Source organism: Narcine bancroftii, chromosome 5, assembly GCF_036971445.1.
Source record: "Narcine bancroftii isolate sNarBan1 chromosome 5, sNarBan1.hap1, whole genome shotgun sequence".
NCBI lineage: Eukaryota > Metazoa > Chordata > Chondrichthyes > Torpediniformes > Narcinidae > Narcine > Narcine bancroftii.
The window spans coordinates 213,103,732-213,125,577 of NC_091473.1; the positions used below are offsets into that span (position 1 = coordinate 213,103,732).

General features: G+C 47.9%; 1 protein-coding gene across 1 annotated transcript in view; it reads left to right on the forward strand.

Moving 5' to 3' along the window:
* supt16h (SPT16 homolog, facilitates chromatin remodeling subunit) overlaps window positions 1-21,428 on the forward strand; it is a 39,526-nt gene extending 18,098 nt beyond the window's left edge. Inside the window, 11 exon segments of the mRNA XM_069941088.1 lie at window positions 7,177-7,312; window positions 9,925-10,051; window positions 10,314-10,432; window positions 11,111-11,236; window positions 11,844-11,956; window positions 12,239-12,314; window positions 14,603-14,772; window positions 15,441-15,570; window positions 16,067-16,196; window positions 16,532-16,606; window positions 20,954-21,428. Of these exon segments, the coding sequence (XP_069797189.1) occupies window positions 7,177-7,312; window positions 9,925-10,051; window positions 10,314-10,432; window positions 11,111-11,236; window positions 11,844-11,956; window positions 12,239-12,314; window positions 14,603-14,772; window positions 15,441-15,570; window positions 16,067-16,196; window positions 16,532-16,606; window positions 20,954-21,051 (1,300 nt within the window). The 3' untranslated portion in view covers window positions 21,052-21,428.
* The last annotated feature ends 418 nt before the right edge of the window (window positions 21,429-21,846 follow it).

The following is a 21,846-nucleotide window of genomic DNA, read 5'->3' on the forward strand; positions in this document are numbered from 1 at the left end:
ACAGTTGAAAAAAAACGCACAAAACACAAAGGTACAAGAATAAAAGTTAAAACAAAGTAAAAGTAAAAGTGAGAAGAAAATGGCAGCAAAGAGAGAAAAGTCAAAACCACGGGAAGAAGAGAAGATGAAAGAACGTCAGAAGAAGAAGGTGAAGACCTTACCTGTCCGAGGAGGTCCGCCGCGGAGAGAGAAGCCCGCTCCCTAAGGTTGGTGGAAGCCCCGAGCTCGGGACTACAAAAATGGCTCTCGGAGCCGAGTAAAAGTGCGCAGGAGTCGCACATGCGCGATGCGCATGAAAAAAATCACACTGACGGGAGGGGGGGAACAGCTGAGGAGTCGATCTCCACAGCTGAGAGTGACAGCTGCAACACAGCAACAGGAAGAGAACATAGAAAATAACGAGAACAAGAAGAGAGCAAAAAGAAAAAAAGGAAACAACACCCAGAGGAAGAAGAAGAACATAGAGAAATGGAAAAAGAAGGGAAAGACAGGACAATGGATATATCTTTTTTTAAAGAATATATGGAATCAGTGAAAGAATGGCAATTACAAGAATTTAATGAGATAAAAAGAATTAAGAGTCCAGAAGAAAACATGTATAAAATAGAAATGGTCATATCAGAGATAGGAAAAAGAGTGGATAATGTGGAAGAACGAGAAATAATCGTAGAAATGGAAGTAGAAGACTTAAAAGAGAAATTAGAAGAATCTAATTAAAAAGTGAGAGGCACATGAGCTGTTAGCTCAGAAGATAGATATAATGGAAAACTATAATAGAAGAAATAATATAAAGATAGTGGGCCTTAAGGAAGATGAAGAAGGCAAGAATATGAGAGAATTTATAAAAGATTGGATCCCCAGGGTCCTAGGAAGACCAGAATTACAGGAAGAAATGGAAATAGAGAGGGCACATAGAACACTAGCCCCGAAACCACAACCGCAGCAAAAGCCAAGATCCATTTTAGTAAAATTCTTAAGATATACAAGAGAAAATATATTGGAGAAAGCAATGAAGAAAATAAGAGAAGACAAAAAGCCACTGGAATACAAAGGTCAAAAAAATTTTTTCTATCCAGACATAAGTTTTGAACTCCTGAAGAAGAGGAAGGAGTTCAGTACAGCAAAAATGATTCTATGGAAAAAAGGATATAAATTTATGTTAAAGTACCCAGCGGTACTTAAAATAGTTATTCCAGGGAAACAAAACAGACTATTCTCGGATCCAAAGGAAGCACGAAAATTTGCAGAACAACTACAAAACAAGCAGAGAGATGAAGACGTAATGAGAGTAAAAATGACCACGAACTATATGTATGTGTGTGTATATGGGTATAGATGTGTATGTATATATGTGTGTAAATGAGTGTATCCATATTTAAAGGAAAATATATAGAGTATAGATAAGAATTAATAAGGGAATGAAAGGGAATAGAGGAAATAAGGAGGGAATTAAAAGAGTGACCTTTGTTATATATGAAAATTGAAATCTTTTTCAGGGGGGTACTGGGTGGGGAGGAGTTACGGTCACTGCAAAATCAGTTGACGCTTGCGAGTGAATTTGCAAATCCAAATGGAGAGGGGAGATGTGGTTGCCCGACAAAGGATAAAGGGCAACTAAGGAGGGGGAGGGGAGAATGGGGTTAAAGAAGTTTTAAATAGGAGAATAAGGAAAATGTTTGATGTTTTAGAAATGTTGTCTTATAAAGTGTTCAAAACAAGAAAGCAGAAATGGATAAGAAGGAAAGGTGATGATGGAGAAACGGAAAGGGAAGATAAACAAAGTATGAAAAGGCTACGTTGAACTATATGACTTTAAATATTAACGGATACATAACCAAATCAAAAGGAAGAAACTGCTAAATTTACTGAAAAAAGAAAAAATTGTTTTAGCATTCGTGCAAGAAACACATTTAACTGAATTGGAGCATAAGAAATTAAAGAGAGATTGGGTAGGACATGTAACAGCAGCGTCATATAATTCAAAATCAAGAGGAGTCGCTATATTTTTCAATAAAAATGTACCAATTAAAATAGAAGAGGAAATAATAGATCCAGCAGGGAGATATGTAATGGTAAAATGTCAGATATATTCAGAGTTTTGGAATCTACTCAATGTATATTCACCTAACGAAGAAGATCAAAAGTTTATGCAAGATATATTTTGGAAGATAGCAGACATGCAAGGGACCATATTAATAGGAGGGGATTTCAACCTGAATCTGGATTCAAATATGGATAAAACTGGGAAAAAAATTAACAGAAAGAACAAAGTAACCAAATTTATAATTAAATTCATGCAAGAAATGCAACTTTTGGATATATGGAGGAAACAACACCAAAAGGAAAAGGAATATTCATATTATTCGGGTAGACATAAAACATACTCAAGAATAGACCTATTCCTGTTATCAGCTCGTATGCAAGACAGAGTAAGAAAAACAGAATATAAAGCTAGAATATTATCGGACCATTCACCCTTGATATTGACAATAGAGTTAGAGGACATCCTTCCAAGAATGTATAGATGGAGATTAAACTCCATGCTACTTAAAAGGCAGGATTTTAGAGAATTCATTGAAAGACAAATTAAAATGTACTTTGAAATAAATACGGAATCAGTGAAAGATAAGTTTATACTATGGGACGCAATGAAAGCGTTCATCAGAGGGCAAATAATAAGTTATGTAACCAAGATGAAGAAGGACTACAATCAGGAAACAGAGCAGTTGGAAAGGGAAATAGTAAATATAGAAAAAGAATTAGCAATGAAGGAAGACACAACTAAAAGAAGAGAATTGGCAGATAAAAAAATAAAATATGAAACACGACAAACATATAAGGTAGAGAAGAACATAATGAAGACAAAACAGAAATATTATGAACTAGGGGAAAAAATGCACAAAATTCTAGCATGGCAGCTTAAGACAGAACAAGCTAAGAAAATGGTATTGGCATCAAGGAAAAAAGACAAACAAATCACATATAATCCAACGGAGATTAATGAAAACTTTAGAGAATTCTATGAACAATTATACCAAACTGAAAACGAAGGGAAAGAAGACAAAATAGATGAATTTTTAACTAAAATTGAACTACCAAAATTACAAATAGAGGAACAAAATAAATTAATAGAACCATTTGAAATAGTAGAAATACAAGAGATAATAAAAAAAATTACCAAATAATAAAACACCAGGAGAGGATGGATTCCCAATAGAAATCTATAAAACATTTAAAGATTTATTAATTCCTCCCCTCCTGGAAGTAATCAACCAGATTGACAAAACACAAAGCTTACCAGATTCATGTAAAACAGCAATAATTACAGTAATACCAAAGCAAGGGAAAGATCCACTCGCACCAGCGTCATATAGACCAATATCATTACTTAACACAGATTATAAGATAATAGCTAAACTATTAGCAAACAGATTAGCAGATTATGTACCTAAAATGGTAAATCTAGACCAAACTGGATTTATTAAAAAAAGACGCACAACAGACAATATTTGTAAATTTATTAACTTAATTCATGCAGTAGAAGGGAGTAAAGCGCCAACAGTAGCAGTTGTTTTAGACACAGAGAAGGCCTTTGACAGAGTAGAATGGAATTATTTATTCAAAGTATTGCAAAAATTCAGTTTACCAGAGAAGTATATTAATTGGATAAAAGCATTATATAAGGGGCCATTGGCGAAACTGACAGTAAATGGATATATATCAAAGCAATTTAATTTAAGCAGATCAACAAGGCAGGGATGCCCACTATCACCCTTATTGTTCGCGTTAGCTATAGAACCACTAGCAGAATTGATAAGAACAGAAAATAAAATAAAAAGGATAAAAATAAAAGACAATGAATATAAAATCAGTTTATTTGCAGATGATGTTATAGTATACTTAACGGAACCAGAATTATCAATAAAAGAATTATATAAGAAATTGAAGGAATATGGAGAAGTGTCGGGTTACAAGATTAACGTAAATAAAAGTGAAGCAATGCCAATGAATAATGTGGATTTCTCAAAATTTAAGAAGGAATCACCATTCAGATGGCAAATGCAAGCAATAAGATACCTAGGTATACAAATAAATAAAAATCTCGGCCATCTATATAAACTCAATTATTATCCACTAATGAAAAAAATTATAGGACGATTTAGAACATTGGAAAGATTTACCATTAACACTAATTGGAAGGATAAACTGTATTAAAATGAACATTTTCCCAAGGATATTATACCTATTTCAGGCATTGCCAATACACTTGACAGAGAAATTCTTCAAGGAGTTAAAGAAAAGGAAATTTTTATGGAAAGGGGGGAAACCGAGGATAGCACTAGATAAATTAACAGAATGGTTTAAACAAGGAGGCTTACAGCTGCCAAACTTTAAAAATTATGATAGAGCCGCACAATTAAGATACCTATCAGATTTTTATCAAACAAGGGAAAAGCCAGATTGGACTAGATTAGAACTAGATAAAATAGGGGAAAAGATACCTGAACATATATTATATAAATGGGATGAAAAATTGGTACAACGTAGGAGTTCTCCAGTATTACATCATCTGCTCAATATTTGGAAGAAGATACATGTAGAAAGGAATAAAACAAATTTCCAATTACCAAAACTAATACTGACGCAAAATCAGTTAATCCCTTTTACAGTAGATAACATTTCCTTTAGAGAATGGGAGAAAAAAGGGATCAAAAGAATAGAAAATTGTTTTCCAGGAAATAGATTATTATCCTTTGAACAAATGAAGGATAAATATAATATAACTCAAGATACAGTGTTGGCATATTACCAACTGAGATCCTACTTGAAGGACAAATTAGGAAGCAGTCTGAGGTTACCAGAGGGAAGTAATTTTGAATATGTGATTACAGATACAATGTTAATCAAAAGATTTATAACAAATATGTATATTAAACTGCAAGAAAAGGAGAATGAGGAAACAAATGGTAAAACTAAACAAAAGTGGGAACAAGATTTAAATATAAAGATAAAGAAGGAAACATGGGAGAAGTTATGCTCTGGAACTATGAGAAATACAATAAACACGAGGTTACGTATGATACAATATAACTGGATACACAGGCTATACATTACACCTCAAAAGTTAAATAAATGGGACCCAACAGTAACTGACAGATGTTTTCGTTGTAAAAAAAGAAATGGGAACAACAATTCATGCAATATGGACATGTGAGAAAGTAGAAAGATTTTGGGAAGATCTAAACCAGATATTAAATAAAATTACAGAAAAGAATATACCAAAGAATCCAGAGATCTTCCTCCTAAGAAACATAAAAAACAAAGAATTTGGACTTGATTTGGATGGTGCACAAAAAAGATTTGTTAAGATAGCTCTAGCCGTAGCAAAAAAATGTATTATGTCAACCTGGAAATTAGAAGATAATTTGAGAATACAACAATGGTATATAGAAATGAATAAATGTATTCCATTAGAAAAAATAACATATAATTTAAGAAATAATATTGAAATATTTGAACAAATATGGGAGCCATACATGAAACACAATAGAGAAAACCTACCGGGGACATCTACCACCTAAAATAACGAAAGGAGAAGGAAATGAAAAGAATTGACTCAGTGGAATTTCTTGTTTATTTTTATTGAATGACAACATTGTTTGACTGGTTTAATGTATCTTAGATTTTGTACTTTAAATGAATGTGGGGGGAGTTAGGGAGGGTGGAATGGGAGAGGGGGGAGAAAATGACACTATATTTGAAAAGGAAAATGTGGTTTATGGTGTGAAAAATAAAAAAATTTAAAAATAACTTAATGGAGTGAAACACAAAAGTCTGCAGGTTGTAGTCAAAACACTAAAATATAGGTAATATTGTAGCAGCTGCTACACACAGAAAGGGTGGGGTTTCCAGTAGAACTGTTTATTTGAATTACGTGTGCACCCCTTTAAGACCAACGGGAGTGGCGGCTGGCCCGGTTGCTTCCCTGGTACAAGCAAGATTGGTGGCATTTGCGGGCTTGTACTCCCCAGCGTTGGTGGTAGAAGCACCAGGTTGACTGGTGCTCTTCTGTCTTTTGTCTGGGAGCAGGCTGTGGTTGGCTGGGTGCAGGGCGGGTGAAATAGTTCATGGTGGCCTCGTTCTCTCTTATCTGCCGCAGCACGTTGGCACGGGCTGCGACCATCCTGGGGTCTGATAAGTCCTTGTTTGCTAGCAGGAGGTGAATGCTCTGCATTTGTTCGAGGAAGGCTTGCTCAGACATCAAGCAGGGTTTGTGACCTTCTGCCAGTGCAAGCATTTCATCCATCAATGCAGACGGGGCTCTATACCCCAGGCCATCGAGATGCATCAGCCTGGCCGCACGCTGCCAGCAGGAGAACCCGAAGGTGCTGAGGAGGAGGGTTTTTAGGGTGGATCGTTGATCAGGTCTTCCACTCTGGCTGGCATCTATTCATCGAGGACACTCACCACATGGTAGAACATGGTGGAGTCCGAGGTGATCTGTCAGAGTCGAAACTGTGCCTCCACCTGCCTGAACCACGTGCAGGGTCGTTGGGTCTAGAAGGGAGGGAGCTTCTCCGAAATAGCGCTGATTGCAGATGAGTCCATGCTCAGAGACCAGATATCATCTAGGCTCGTTGGGGTCACCAATGTAGCAGCTGCTACACACAGAAAACGCACTAGACTCGGTGGGGTTTCCAGTAGAACTGTTTATTTGAATTATGTGTGCACCCCTTTAAGACCAACGGGAGTTCCACCCCGCGTGGTGGTGATGTCATCATGTGGCTCGGGTTGCGAGCAGTGGCCCAAGCCATGAGGCATTGAGCAAGTACTGACAGTGCCATCTTTAGCAGAGCAGCAGTATAAACTGAGCCGGTTCACTCAGAGAAATGTGCACCGCCACAGTATATCTTCATCTCCTGCGAGACTGGCTGACTTCCTCCAGTATTTCTGTGTTTTGTCTACAATCACAGCATCTGCAAGCTTTCAGACTTCGCTTCAGACTGAGATGGGGACAGAGCACAATGCTCCCAGAGTGTGTCGTGGGATGGGGTCATGGGCTCTGATTGAAGTTGTGCCCTGTCAAGTATCGTCTCCCATCATCATTAATACCATGCTTCTGTTCTTGTCCACCCCATTTTCCTCCCCACCCCCCCCCACCCATTCCCTCTGCAGCACCTACCGAGCCTCCAATCTGAAGACACCAGGAGAGCAGATGGTACCAGCCACCAACCTCCAGAATGCCTTCCGCATCATCAAGGAAGTGCAGAAACGATACAAGACACGAGAGGCTGAAGAGAAAGAGAAGGAGGTGAGTGGATTCACATCCCTCACAAGGGCAGTTCACGCTGCCTCTCCTTCCCCACAGCTCGCACTGCCTCTCCTTCCCCACAGCTCGCACTGCCTCTCCTTCCCCACAGCTCGCACTGCCTCTCCTTCCCCACAGCTCGCACTGCCTCTCCTTCCCCACAGCTCGCACTGCCTCTCCTTCCCCACAGCTCGCACTGCCTCTCCTTCCCCACTGTGGAGCACTGCCTCTCCTTCCCCACAGCTCGCACTGCCTCTCCTTCCCCACAGCTCGCACTGCCTCTCCTTCCCCACAGCTCGCACTGCCTCTCCTTCCCCACAGCTCGCACTGCCTCTCCTTCCCCACAGCTCGCACTGCCTCTCCTTCCCCACAGCTCGCACTGCCTCTCCTTCCCCACAGCTCGCACTGCCTCTCCTTCCCCACAGCTCGCACTGCCTCTCCTTCCCCACAGCTCGCACTGCCTCTCCTTCCCCACAGCTCGCACTGCCTCTCCTTCCCCACAGCTCGCACTGCCTCTCCTTCCCCACAGCTCGCACTGCCTCTCCTTCCCCACAGCTCGCACTGCCTCTCCTTCCCCACAGCTCGCACTGCCTCTCCTTCCCCACAGCTCGCACTGCCTCTCCTTCCCCACAGCTCGCACTGCCTCTCCTTCCCCACAGCTCGCACTGCCTCTCCTTCCCCACAGCTCGCACTGCCTCTCCTTCCCCACAGCTCGCACTGCCTCTCCTTCCCCACAGCTCGCACTGCCTCTCCTTCCCCACAGCTCGCACTGCCTCTCCTTCCCCACAGCTCGCACTGCCTCTCCTTCCCCACAGCTCGCACTGCCTCTCCTTCCCCACAGCTCGCACTGCCTCTCCTTCCCCACAGCTCGCACTGCCTCTCCTTCCCCACAGCTCGCACTGCCTCTCCTTCCCCACAGCTCGCACTGCCTCTCCTTCCCCACAGCTCGCACTGCCTCTCCTTCCCCACAGCTCGCACTGCCTCTCCTTCCCCACAGCTCGCACTGCCTCTCCTTCCCCACTGCGGAGCACTGCCTCTCCTTCCCCACTGCGGAGCACTGCCTCTCCTTCCCCACTGCGGAGCACTGCCTCTCCTTCCCCACTGCGGAGCACTGCCTCTCCTTCCCCACTGCGGAGCACTGCCTCTCCTTCCCCACTGCGGAGCACTGCCTCTCCTTCCCCACTGCGGAGCACTGCCTCTCCTTCCCCACTGCGGAGCACTGCCTCTCCTTCCCCACTGCGGAGCATTGCCTCTCCTTCCCCACTGCGGAGCACTGCCTCTCCTTCCCCACTGCGGAGCACTGCCTCTCCTTCCCCACTGCGGAGCACTGCCTCTCCTTCCCCACTGCGGAGCACTGCCTCTCCTTCCCCACTGCGGAGCACTGCCTCTCCTTCCCCACTGCGGAGCACTGCCTCTCCTTCCCCACTGCGGAGCACTGCCTCTCCTTCCCCACTGCGGAGCACTGCCTCTCCTTCCCCACTGCGGAGCACTGCCTCTCCTTCCCCACTGCGGAGCACTGCCTCTCCTTCCCCACTGCGGAGCACTGCCTCTCCTTCCCCACTGCGGAGCACTGCCTCTCCTTCCCCACTGCGGAGCACTGCCTCTCCTTCCCCACTGCGGAGCACTGCCTCTCCTTCCCCACTGCGGAGCACTGCCTCTCCTTCCCCACTGCGGAGCACTGCCTCTCCTTCCCCACTGCGGAGCACTGCCTCTCCTTCCCCACTGCGGAGCACTGCCTCTCCTTCCCCACTGCGGAGCACTGCCTCTCCTTCCCCACTGCGGAGCACTGCCTCTCCTTCCCCACTGCGGAGCACTGCAACTGTGCACAGTGGTCCCCAACTGGGATACAGAGATGGGAGCTGTGCCTGGTGCTCCCAGTGTGGGATTCACAGAGTGGAATTGTGCATGATGCTCCCAGTGTGGGATATGGAGACCGAAACTGTAAATGGTACTCCAGGTGAGGGATGTGTAGATGGGAAGTGTGCACAATGCTCCTGATGTGCGAGATGTGCTTCCTGTGTGGGGACAGAGACGGGAACTGTCAAAGAGCTTGTAGTGTGGAATATTGTGACAAGAACTGTGCACAGTGCTTCTGGTCTGGTATGACCCAGGGGCACATAGATGTGGACTGTGCATATTGCTCCTGGTGAGGGATATGGAGATGGAAACGGTGCATGGTGTTCTTGGTGTAGCATACTGAAATGGGATCTGTGCACAATGCTCCTGGTGGGTCTGAACCAGGAATACACAAGTTTGGCCAACCTCTCCCCATCACTCCCCTGTAATCTAGGACACATCCCAGTGAACCATGCCAACCCCCACACCCTTCCTGTAACGGGGCGACCAGATTTACAGTATTCCAAGTGCAGTCTGACCAAAGTTTTATATCGCAACAATGTGACCTCCTTTCTTTCACACTCAGTGCCTGGTGCAATGAGACCAGCATCCCACACTCCTCCATTACCACCCAGTCTACTTGTGTGATTGCTTTCAACAAGCTCAGGATCCCCAGGCCCACTCTGCGGCATGTCCCCTGTGCCCCCAGACCACTCTGCCGATAGCTAAACACATTTTTCCAACATGATGACCACCTCGCCTTCCTCTCTCTCTCCCAGGGCATTGTGAAGCAAGACTCGCTGGTGATCAATCTGAACCGGAGCAATCCCAAGCTGAAGGATCTGTACATCAGGCCCAACATTGCACAGAAGAGGATGCAGGGCTCGCTGGAGGCACACGTCAACGGTGGGTGGTCCTGGAATAGCGTGGCTTGGGTTGGAGGCTCCATCTCGCCCACTCCCCTACTATACAGAGCAGGAAAGGCCCTGTACCTTCTCTCCACAACCCCCACAGAGAATCCCTCTCTGCACGCACGGTTCCTATCACACATGCACACTGGTCCCATCACCCAACCCCATCCACACAGAGAAGATCCCCCTAAGCATGTAGACTGGGATGTGCCACACCCCCAACACACAGTTACCGTACCTTCTAACCTTGCCCACAGGGTTCCGGTTCACCTCCGTCCGGGGTGACAAAGTGGATATCTTGTACAACAACATCAAGCACTCCATCTTCCAACCCTGTGATGGGGAGATGATCATCGTCTTGCACTTCCACCTCAAGGTAGGGCCCTCGCCCCACACATGATCCCACCCCCAACCCACCACTCTTGCCTCCAGATCTTGCCCCGTGGCCGCCCTCCCCTGCCCCGGCGTTCCCACCCACCATCCACCACCCCCCCCCCCTGTCCTGGCACACCCCTTCCCTATTCTCCCCCTTCCCTCTTCTCCCCTTTCCCTCTTCTCCCCCTTCCCTCTTCTCCCCTTCCCTCTTCTCCCCCTTCCCTCTTCTCCCCCTTCCCTCTTCTCCCCCTTCCCTCTTCTCCCCTTCCCTCTTCTCCCCTTCCCTCTTCTCCCCTTCCCTCTTCTCCCCCTTCCCTCTTCTCCCCTTCCCTCTTCTCCCCTTCTCCCCTTCCCTCTTCTCCCTCTTCTCCCCTTCCCTCTTCTCCCCTTCCCTCTTCTCCCCTTCCCTCTTCTCCCCCTTCCCTCTTCTCCCCCTTCCCTCTTCTCCCCTTCCCTCTTCTCCCCTTCCCTCTTCTCCCCCTTCCCTCTTCTCTCCCTTCCCTCTTCTCCCCTTCCCTCTTCTCCCCCTTCCCTCTTCTCCCCCTTCCCTCTTCTCCCCCTTCCCTCTTCTCCCCCTTCCCTCTTCTCCCCCCTCCCTCTTCTCCCCCCTCCCTCCTCTCCCCTCATTATACAGTGATGGGGCAACTTCTGGCCTCTGACCCCTCTCCCCCGACCCCAGAACGCCATCATGTTTGGGAAGCGACGGCACACGGACGTGCAATTCTACACAGAGGTGGGGGAGATCACCACTGACCTGGGAAAGCACCAGCACATGCATGACCGCGATGACCTCTACGCCGAGCAGGTACCTGGAGTCGGGTGTGCATGAATGGGGACTGAGTCCTGTGGTCCAGTTTCATGTGAGTTTTGTGGAATGAATGGGGGCTGAACTCCCTTTGACCTGGAAATGTGGGAGGCACATGGGAGGGAATATGGACTGAGCCCCCTCTTTTACCCAGATCATGTGTGGTACTGGGTGGGTGAACGGTGTCTGAACCATCTCTGTGTTACCACTCCATGGTGGCAAGGAGGTGAATGGGGTTGAACACCCTCTGTGTCCTGGGATCGTGGGGGGAAAGGGTGTTAATGGGGTCAAATCCTCTGGGCCCAGATCATGGTAGTGTCAGGTTGTGAATGGGGACTTCTGTAAATCACGAATCATTGGGGGGGGGGGTTAGTGGGTGAATGGAGCCAGATTATGGGGGGATCAGGAGGTGAATAGGGACTCAATGTCCTCTGTGACCCAAGATCATGGGCAGAGGGGTGTAAATGGGGACTGAAACCCTTCTGTGATCCAGAATCGTGGAGTTGGGGCAGGGATTGAATGGGGGCTGAACCTCCTCTGACCAAGGTTCTGATGGGGTGATGGGGATCAGGGAGTGAATGGGGACTGAACCTCCTTTCTGACACAGCTGGAGCGGGAGATGAGACACAAGCTGAAGACAGCCTTCAAAAACTTTATCGAGAAGGTAGAGGCACTGACCAAGGAGGAGCTGGAGTTCGAGGTGCCCTTCCGGGACCTGGGGTGAGTGGCTGCTCCCCCTATCTCCCTCTTTCCATATGCACCCCTCATTCTTTCTCCTCACTCCCTGTCTCTGCACCCATCTCTCCCCCCCTCGCCATGCCCCCACTGCCTTCCCCCACCCTCTTCCTTCCCCCCTCTGCTCTCACGCCACTCCCACCCTCTTCCCTCATGCTACTCTTCTACCCCCAACCCCACAAAGAGCTCTTTCTCTTTCCCCCCCACCCCCCCAAACACTCTCCACCACTCACTCACATTCTCTCTCTCTCTCCTGTCGTGACCCAGGTTTAACGGAGCTCCCTACCGGAGTACGTGTATGCTTCAGCCCACCAGCAGCTCCCTGGTGAATGTCACTGAGTGGGTGAGTGATGGTGATTGATTGGCAATCCAGAGTGTCAGGTGACAACCTCCCTGCTTCTACCTTGTCCACTGCTCCCATCGTTTCACACGTCTCTGAGATTCTGCCTCATCTCTCTGAAACCCAGTGAGTTCTGTCCCTGGTGACTCAATCTCCCCTCGTGGGCCGAGCCCATCATCTCTAGAACTAACCTGCTGAGCCCCCTCTGTACCCCCTCCACAGCCAGTTGATCCTCCTTTGGGTCAGGTAATCAGAACTGTCTGCAATACTCCATGTAGTCTCACCCAATTCTCGTACAGCTTGTAATGGAATGTTACTGCTCCTGAGCTCAGTGCCCCAACTGATGAAGGCAAATATGGCAGGACATCTTCTTTACTGCCCTGTGTTCCCACTTTTGGGGATGATGTCCTTGTACCCCAGGGGCTGGGGAGTCTAACTCTGGAGGAAACAGGATTAAGGTGATTAAATTTTCCTCTCCATCCCAAATCGACTCCCCCCAAATACAATGTGATCCAACCATCAAAAACATCATCCCATTTCAAAGCTTACAGAGGGATCTGGACCAGCTGGAAAAATGTCTGCATTAAACTCCATCTGCCATTTTGCAGCCCAAGTGTGAGATGTTGCGTTTTGGAAGGACAAACCAAAAAAAGACGTACACAGTGAATGGTAGCGCACTGAGGAGTCCAGTAGAACAGAGGGATCTGGGAATACAGATACAGTACATAATTCCCTGAAAGTTATGTCACAGGTGGATAGGGTTGTAAAGAGTGTTTTTGACATATTAGCCTTCATAAATCAAAATATTGAGTTTAGGAGCTGGGATGTTATGGTAATGTTGTATAACACATTGGTGGTGATAAATTTGGAGAATCGTGCATTTTTCATCACCTAATTACAGGAAAGATATCAATGAGATAGAAAGACAGCAGAGAAGATTTACTCAGATGTTACCTGCACTTCAGGAAATGAGGTACAGTGAAAAGTTAAACAGATTAGGACTTTATTCCCTGGAGCATAGAAGAATGAGGGGAGATTTGATGGAGATATTTAAAATTATGAGGGGGACAGATACAAATCAGAGGACATGGGTTTAGAATGAAAGGGGAAAAGTTTAGGGGGGATGTGACGTGGTGGGAGGGGGGGTACATCACACAGAGTGTGAGTGTGGAAATAGTTCCAGTGAAGTGGAGAATGGAGGCTCAATTTTAACACTTAAGAATTTGGACAGATACAAGGATGGGAGAGGTAATGGAGGGCTATGGACTGGATGCAGGCCAGTGGGACTAGGCAACCAAAAAAAAATGGTTCAGTACAGACTAGAAGGGCTGAAGGGGCCTGTTTCTGTGCTATTGTGTTCTATGATTCTCCTCCCCTCTCCACTTTCTGCAGGGTCTGATCCCTCCGTGACTCCCTTGTGTACTCATCCCTTCCCACTAATCGCCGCCCCTCAGTATCTACCCCCATGACCACAAGAAAAGATCCACTTACACCCTCACCACCATTCAGGGCCCAAAACAGTTGTTCCAAGTAAAGCAACACTTCACTTGTGAATCGGCAGGGGTCATCTACTGCTCCCACTGTGGCATCTTCTACATTGGGGAGACTGGATCCAGACTGGTAAATCCCCCCACTGGTGGCCAACCACTTCAATTCCACACCACATTCCCACACTGACATGGCTTCATGCACTGCCAGTCCCAGGATACCAGCAAATTGGAGGAACAACACTTACTCTCCTGGGTACTCTCCAACCAGATAGCATTAACATCAACTTCTCTAGTTTCTGTTGGGCCCCCTCCCCCAAGTCTTTTCCCTGAACCTCTGTCTCCTTTCCTCCAGTTCCCCGCATCAGCCTTCTTCTCTTCTGCCCTCCCACCTTGATCCACCTATGACCTCTTCCCTGTTAGTCTACACTCCTCTCCGCCCGCCCGCCCTATCCACCCTCCACCTCCCACTTTTTTTTATTTAGGCACCAGCCTGATTTTTGCTCATACTTTTGGCCCAAAACATTGGTCATATCCCTTTGCTTATTGTAGACGATGCTTAACCTGCTGAGTTTCTCCAGCGCATTGTGTAATTGTGTACAATCATAGCGTATGCAGACTTTCTTATTTAACTCCCCAAAACCTTGAGCCTGTGTCTCCCAATCTCACCCACCAGTAGAAATGACCTCCTTGCCTCCATCCTCTCCGTCCCTTCCATCATTCGACAGTGAACCCCAGCCACTGAAGCTGTAACACACCCAACAGAGAAGGCAGCAGGTTGACCTCCCCACTGTTCTGTTGCAGCCTCCTTTTGTGGTCACTCTGGACGAGGTGGAACTGGTCCATTTCGAGAGGGTTCAGTTCCACCTGAAGAATTTTGACATGGTGATTGTGTACAAAGATTACAGCAAGAAAGTCACCATGATCAACGCCATCCCTGTCGCCTCTCTCGACCCCATTAAGGAGTGGCTGAAGTACGTTTCCTGAGAGCACAAGAGGCTAAAGCTCAGGAAGGGGTAATGGGATGGGGTGGGGAGAGTTTCACTCTGTATCTGACCCTGGGAGTGTAATGGGACAGTTATGGAGTGGCCAACCTTTTAATTTAGACATACAGCACAGTAATGGGCTATTTCACCCCATGAACACGTACCGGGGGTGTAGATTAATTGGGCAGCACAGACTTGTGGGCTGAAATGGCCTGCTACTGTGCTATATGTCCAAATAAAAAATTAAAAGGTTGGCCACCTCCGTACATCTCTCTCTTTCAGACACACACACACACAAACAAACTCCTGGGGACAGACACAGAATGAAGCTCCCTCTATGCTTCTGTCCTTGGAGGTGGGTTGGTGTGTGTGTGAGAGAAACGGGTCAGTGTACAGGAAACTTCACTCTGTGTCTGATTCCCAGGGAGGTGGGGTTTGTGTGACAGGACGCTGGAGAGGGATTTTCATCTGATGTCCGACCCCGGCAGTGTGTTTGTGTGAAGGGGTATTGTAAAGGGAGTTTTACTCTGTGTTTGACATCGTGAATGTTTGTGATGGGATAGCATAAAGGGAGGTTCATTCTGGGATGATGTGTGGGGAACACTGCCCACACACCACACTGACTTGTCTTCCTCCCCACCCTACCCGATTCCCAGCTCCTGTGATCTGAAGTATACAGAAGGTGTGCAGTCTCTCAACTGGACCAAGATCATGAAGACCATTGTTGATGATCCTGAGGGCTTCTTTGAACAGGGGGGCTGGTCCTTCTTGGAACCTGAGGGAGAGGTATGGATGAAGGTGCAGTGTCCCACTGGCTCCCAACTCAGAACACAGCACACCTGAGGCACTATCTTCCCTTTCCCCGCCCCCCCCCCCCCCCATTTCCTCACCCCCTCTCCTTGGACATGACACACGGCAACATGACATTCATCTTCTCTTCCCCCAAGGACCTACAGCTCTCTTTCCCTCAGAAACCTTGACCTCCCTGGCTATCTGTGACCACCCCCCCCCCCCCCTTCCTTACCCCATCTCTTCAACACTCCCCTTCCACCTTCCATGGGAACCTATGACCTCCTCTCCCTGACCACCTGTGCCCTCTCTAGTGATCTGTCCCTCCCTTCTGGTGACCTGTGAACCCCCTTGTCCCTCTTGCTTGGTGACCTGTGACTGACCCTCTCCCCCTTGTGACCTCTCTGACAACCAGTAACCCTCTGTCCCCACCCTGTCACCCAGTGACCTGTGTACTCCCCCAACGATCTGTGACCCTCTGCCTCTCCCCCAGGGCAGTGAGGCAGAGAGCCAGGACTCTGAATCAGAACTGGAGGATGAGACCTTCAACCCATCAGAAGAGGAGGATGAGGTGGAGGATGAGGACAGTGACGAGGACTATTCGTCTGAGACTGAGGAGTCTGGTCAGTGGGTGAACTCAAGGGAGGGGAGGGCTCAGTGAGGAGGGAGGGAGTGGTGATAGAGTGGAGCGGATGGAGAGATGCAGAGGTGCATTCTAACATCTTCCTCCCTCTGTTCCTACCCCCCACCCACTACAGCAAACAAGGAGTCTTTGGGCAGTAGGGAGGGGCCAGTGAGGTGGTGGGAGGGTGGGGTGATGAGGAGGGTGGGATTGGCCAAATGAAGTGGGAAGGAGGCAGCAGTGCGGAAAAGGGGGGGGGGGTGAGGGCTGTGAAGAGGGAAGGCAGATGGAAAAGTGGGGTCCCCTCTAACAATTCCCTCTCTCCTTCCGCCGCAGCAAGCGAAGAGTCTCTGGGCAGTGAGGAGGAGAGTGGGAAGGACTGGGATGAACTGGAAGAGGAAGCTCGCCGAGGTGAGTTGTGTCCCCACCCCCATGCTTCCCTACCTTAAGGACAAAGGAGGTATTTATGTTTGGAGAGAGGTAGTGGATCAGGAATTAACTGAGCACATTGAATTGCTGCTCACTAGTGAGAAGGATGTGAGCAGTGATCAGAAGCATTATGTGGAGAGTGTACTCCTTGGGCAAGAGGTAGTGCTGGGTGCATGAGGTGGGCAAGTCCCTTCGGCCATATGGGATGTATCCCTGGTTGTTGACAGATGCAAGCAAAGAGATTGCTGGGGTCTTGACAGAGACCTTTGCATTCTCTCTGGTGACAGGAGAGGTCACAGAGGACTGGAGAGTGGCTGATGTAGGAATAAACTGGGAAATTAAAGGCCAGTGAACCTCATATTTGTGGGTGGTGGGAAGACCATTGGAATGGATGCTTAGTTAGTCATGGTCAAATCCGAGACAGTCAATGTAACTGTGAGGGGCAGGTTATTCTGGACCAATTTGATTGAGTTTGTGGAGAAGGTGACAAAGATGATTGACAAGGTAATGGATGTTGTCCACATCGACTTTGGTTTAGGTGTTTGTCAAGGTCTCTTGTGGTTGGCTGATTCAGAAGGATTTATGGTGAGCTGGGAGTTTAGACATTGAATTCGCTGCTCCACAGGAGATCAAGGGTGGTGGAGGAAAGGGGGTCATTGGGGCTTGAAGTTATCACCAGTGGTGATCCCAGAGATCGGTGTTGAGGACCCTGTGGGGTGTGATGTACATAAATCCTAGAACATTTCAGGCCCTTGCGCTCACAATTTTGTGCTGACCTATATCTTTGGCTTGGCTTCACGGACGAAGATTTATGGAGGGGTATGTCCACGTCTGCTGCAGGCTCGTTGGTGACTGACAAGTCCGATGCGGGACAGGCAGGCACGGTTGCAGCGGTTGCAAGGGAAAATTGGTTGGTTGGGATTGGGTGTTGGGTTTTTCCTCCTTTGTCTTTTGTCAGTGAGGTGGGCTCTGCGGTCTTCTTCAAAGGAGGTTGCTGACCACCGAACTGTGAGGCGCCAAGATGCATGGTTGGAGGCAATATCAGCCCACTGGCGGTGGTCAATGTGGCAGGCACCAAGAGATTTCTTTAGGCAGTCCTTGTACCTCTTCTTTGGTGCACCTCTGTCTCGGTGGCCAGTGGAGAGCTCGCCATATAACACGATCTTGGGAAGGCGATGGTCCTCCATTCTGGAGACGTGACCCACCCAGCGCAGTTGGGTCTTCAGCAGCATGGATTCGATGCTTGCGGACACTGCCAGCTCGAGTACTTCGATGTTGGTGATGAAGTCATTCCAATGAATGTTGAGGATGGAGCGGAGACAGCGCTGATGGAAGCGTTCTAGGAGCCGTAGGTGATGCCGGTAGAGGACCCATGATTCGGAGCCGAACAGGAGCGTGGGTATGACAACGGCTCTGTACACGCTGATCTTTGTGTGTTTCTTCAGATGGTTGATTTTCCAGACTCTTTTGTGTAGTCTTCCAAAGGTGCTATTTGCCTTGGCGAGTCTGTTGTCTATATCTTTGTCGATCCTTGCATCAGATGAAATGGTGCAGCCGAGGTAGGTAAACTGGTTGACCGTTTTGAGTTCTGTGTGCCCGATGGAGATGTGGGGGGGCTGGTGGTCATGGTGGGGAGCTGGCTGATGGAGGACCTCAGTTTTCTTCAGGCTGACTTCCAGGCCAAACATTTTGGCAGTTTCCGCAAAACAGGACGTCATGCGCTGGAGAGCTGACTTTGAATGGGCAACTAAAGCGGCATTGTCTGCAAAGAGTAGTTCACGGACAAGTTGCTCTTGTGTCTTGGTGTGAGCTTGCAGGCGCCTCAGATTGAAGAGTCTGCCATCCGTGCGGTCCCGGATGTAAACACCGTCTTCATTGTTGAGGTCTTTCATGGCTTGTTTCAGCATCATGCTGAAGAAGATTGGAAAGAGGGTTGGTGCGAGAACGCAGCCTTGCTTCACGCCGTTGTCAGTGGAGAAGGGTTCGGAGAGCTCATTGCTGTATCTGACCCGACCTTGTTGGTTTTCGTGCAGTTGGATAACCATGTTGAGGAACTTGGGGGGGCATCCAAGGCGCTCTAGTATTTGCCAAAGCCCTTTCCTACTCACGGTGTCAAAGGCTTTGGTGAGGTCAACAAAGGTGATGTAGAGTCCTTTGTTTTGTTCTCTGCACTTTGCTTGGAGCTGTCTGAGGGCAAAGACCATATCAGTAGTTCCTCTGTTTGTGCGAAAGCCACACTGATTCTGAGAGGACATTTTCGGCGACACTAGGTATTAGTCTATTAAGGAGAATCCTAGCGAAGATTTTGCCTGCAATGGAGAGCAGCGTGATTCCCCTGTAGTTTGAGCAGTCTGATTTCTCGCCTTTGTTTTTGTACAGGGTGATGATGATGGCATCACGAAGGTCCTGAAGCAAAACTCATGCAGTTTGGTATGCAGAGCTTTGCCGCCAGCCTTCCAGACCTCTGGGGGGGATTCCATCCATACCTGCTGCTTTGCCGCTTTTCAGTTGTTCAGTTGCCTTGTATGTCTCTTCCCGGGTAAGGACCTCATCCAGCTCTAGCCTCAAGGGTTGTTGAGGGAGCTGGAGCAGGGCGGATTCTTGGACTGAGCGGTTGGCACTGAAAAGGGATTGGAAGTGTTCTGACCATTGATTGAGGATGGAAATCTTGTCGCTGAGGAGGACTTCGCCATCTGAGCTGCGCAGAGGGCTTTGGACTTGGGGTGAGGGGCCGTACACAGCCTTTAGTGCCTCATAAAAACCCCTGAAGTCACCAATGTCGGCGCTAAGCTGGGTTCGTTTGGCGAGGCTAGTCCACCACTCATTTTGAATCTCCCGGAGTTTGCGCTGAAGATGGCTGCATGCGCGACGGAAGGCTTGTTTCTTCTCTGGCCAGGACGGCTTTGCAAGGTGAGCCTGGTGGGCAGATCGCTTCTTTGCCAGCCGCTCCTGGATTTCCTGGTTGTTTTCGTCAAACCAGTCCTTGTTTTTCCTGGAAGAGAAGCCCAGTACCTCTTCAGTGGATTGCAGTATGGCCGTTTTCAGCTGACCTATATATACCTACAAAAAAAAACCTGAAATCTCCGAACTCTGAACTTTTTTCCCTTTTATCCATGTGCCGGTCTAAGAGTGTCTTAAATACCCCTATTGTTCCAGCCTCCACCACCACCCCTGGCAATGCATTCCAGGCACCCACAACTCTGCTGGAAAAGAAAAGAAAACCTGCCCCTGATTGCTCCCCTAAACATTTCTTCCTTCTGTTTGTACAGATGTCCTCTGTTGTTTGTAATTCTTTCCCTGGCAAAAGGTGCTGGCTGTCTACCTTATCGATGTCTCTCATAATCTCATTAAGTCACTCTCCTCCTTTGCTCTGCTAACATTGCCTCATAAGACATATTTTCCATTCAAGGCAACATCCTGGGAAATCTCTGCTCCTTCTCCATCGCTTCCACATCCTGTGATGAGGTGACCAGAACTAAACAGAATAATACTCATGCCTATTCCTATCAATGTCATTGGTACCAACATGGACCACGACATCTGTCTGCTCACCCTTCTACTTGACAATGCTGTGGACTCTATCTGAGACTTGCCTGACTCAGGCACCTAGGAGGTGGCATTCTTTCTGGTAGTCTCGATCCTGTTCACAGAACCTCCCATCTTTTTGCCTGTTGAATCCTCAATCACTTTGTACTTCTCATCTCATCTCCCACCCCACCCCCAACTTAGCCAAAGGGCCAGACTCTATGCCAGAGAACTGACCACTACAACCTGTCCCTGGTATACTTGTCGAGGGGAATAGTCACAGGGTTACTCTGCACTGACTGTCTATTCCCCTTCCCTCTCCTAACAGCTGACTGTCTCCTTGTATCAGTTGAATGGCAGAGTTTATGGTTGGGATAATAGCCATCCTCAACCTTTTTTTGGCTTTGCCCCCAACCCCCTTTGGACTCTGCTCAAAGATTATGGGTCCCCTTCCCTATGAAGTATTCGTTTAGTTTGTCTCTTCTGTACTTTTTTCCAACTGACCACAGATTTAAAAAAAAAAACTTTGATTTCAGTCTGTTTCCCCCCCCCCCCCCTCCGAATATGCTGTGGCTCCCAGGGGAGGCCATAGGTACTCATTGAGTGAAGAGTATTGGTGGAGTTGTGGACAATGTAGAAGGTTATTGGAGAAGACATCAGGATGGAGATCAGGGCACAGAAATGACAACTGGAGTTTAATCTGGACATTGGGAGGTCACACACGAAGGGGATGTGTACAATTAATGTCTCTCTCTCTTTTCTCCCTCTCCCCTACACCTGCTCTCCCCTCCTCTCTCCCCACAGCGGATCGGGAATACCGGGAGGAGGACGACGATTCCCGCAGCAGGAAGAGGAAAGGACCAGTGATCAATTTGGGAAACAGGAAACGGAGGCGGAAGTGATTGGGATCCCCATGCTGCTCCCTCCCCAGCTCCCCACCCTTCCCCTCCCCCCCCTCCACTGTTAATAATCCACGGACCAATTTCAAATGTGACAATTTCTAGAAATGTTGGGGTTTTTGTCCCTCCCATCCCTCTCACCATCTGGTCTGGGTTCCTCTCACCTGGTTGAGGAAGGGCTGGCTAGCCCCTTGCACCGACTGGTCGGTGAGGGGCTTTCTAGCCCCTCGCACTGTCTGGTCTGGCCCCTCCTGCCATCCATTCGGGATGAGGCAGTCTGGTCCTTTCCCACCGTCTGGTCCAAACCTGTTTTTTTTTATTTTTCATTTCGATTGTTGTGAGTTTTTCTCATTAAAGGAAGATTTGTATAAAACAGACAACAGGCTCTGTGCTTTCTCTCCCCACCCCCTCTGTGGAAATAAGGACTGAATGGTCACCCTCCTGTTCCCAAGGGACAGATCCACAAACAGCTCAAGTGTCCCAAAGTTTATTGTCAGCAAGGGTCCAGGCAGGGTGTGGGGAAGGCAGGGTATTCACATTGAGATGGTCCGAGGCCATGCTGCAGAGGCTCCAAGATTACGGCATGTGTTTGGGTGGATAAGAAGGAGGTTGGACATCATCCACCGAACATGAAGGGTCCGCCAAAGATCAGGAATGGTCCAGCTTCCTTTCTTCTCTGGATGAGACTCGAATTCTGGGAGTGATAGCACTCTGCTTGTGATACATGGGAGTGGGTCCAGGAATGGGAAGGATAGGGCTGGTTAAAGAGAGACCTTGGGGTATGAGGGTGAACGATGG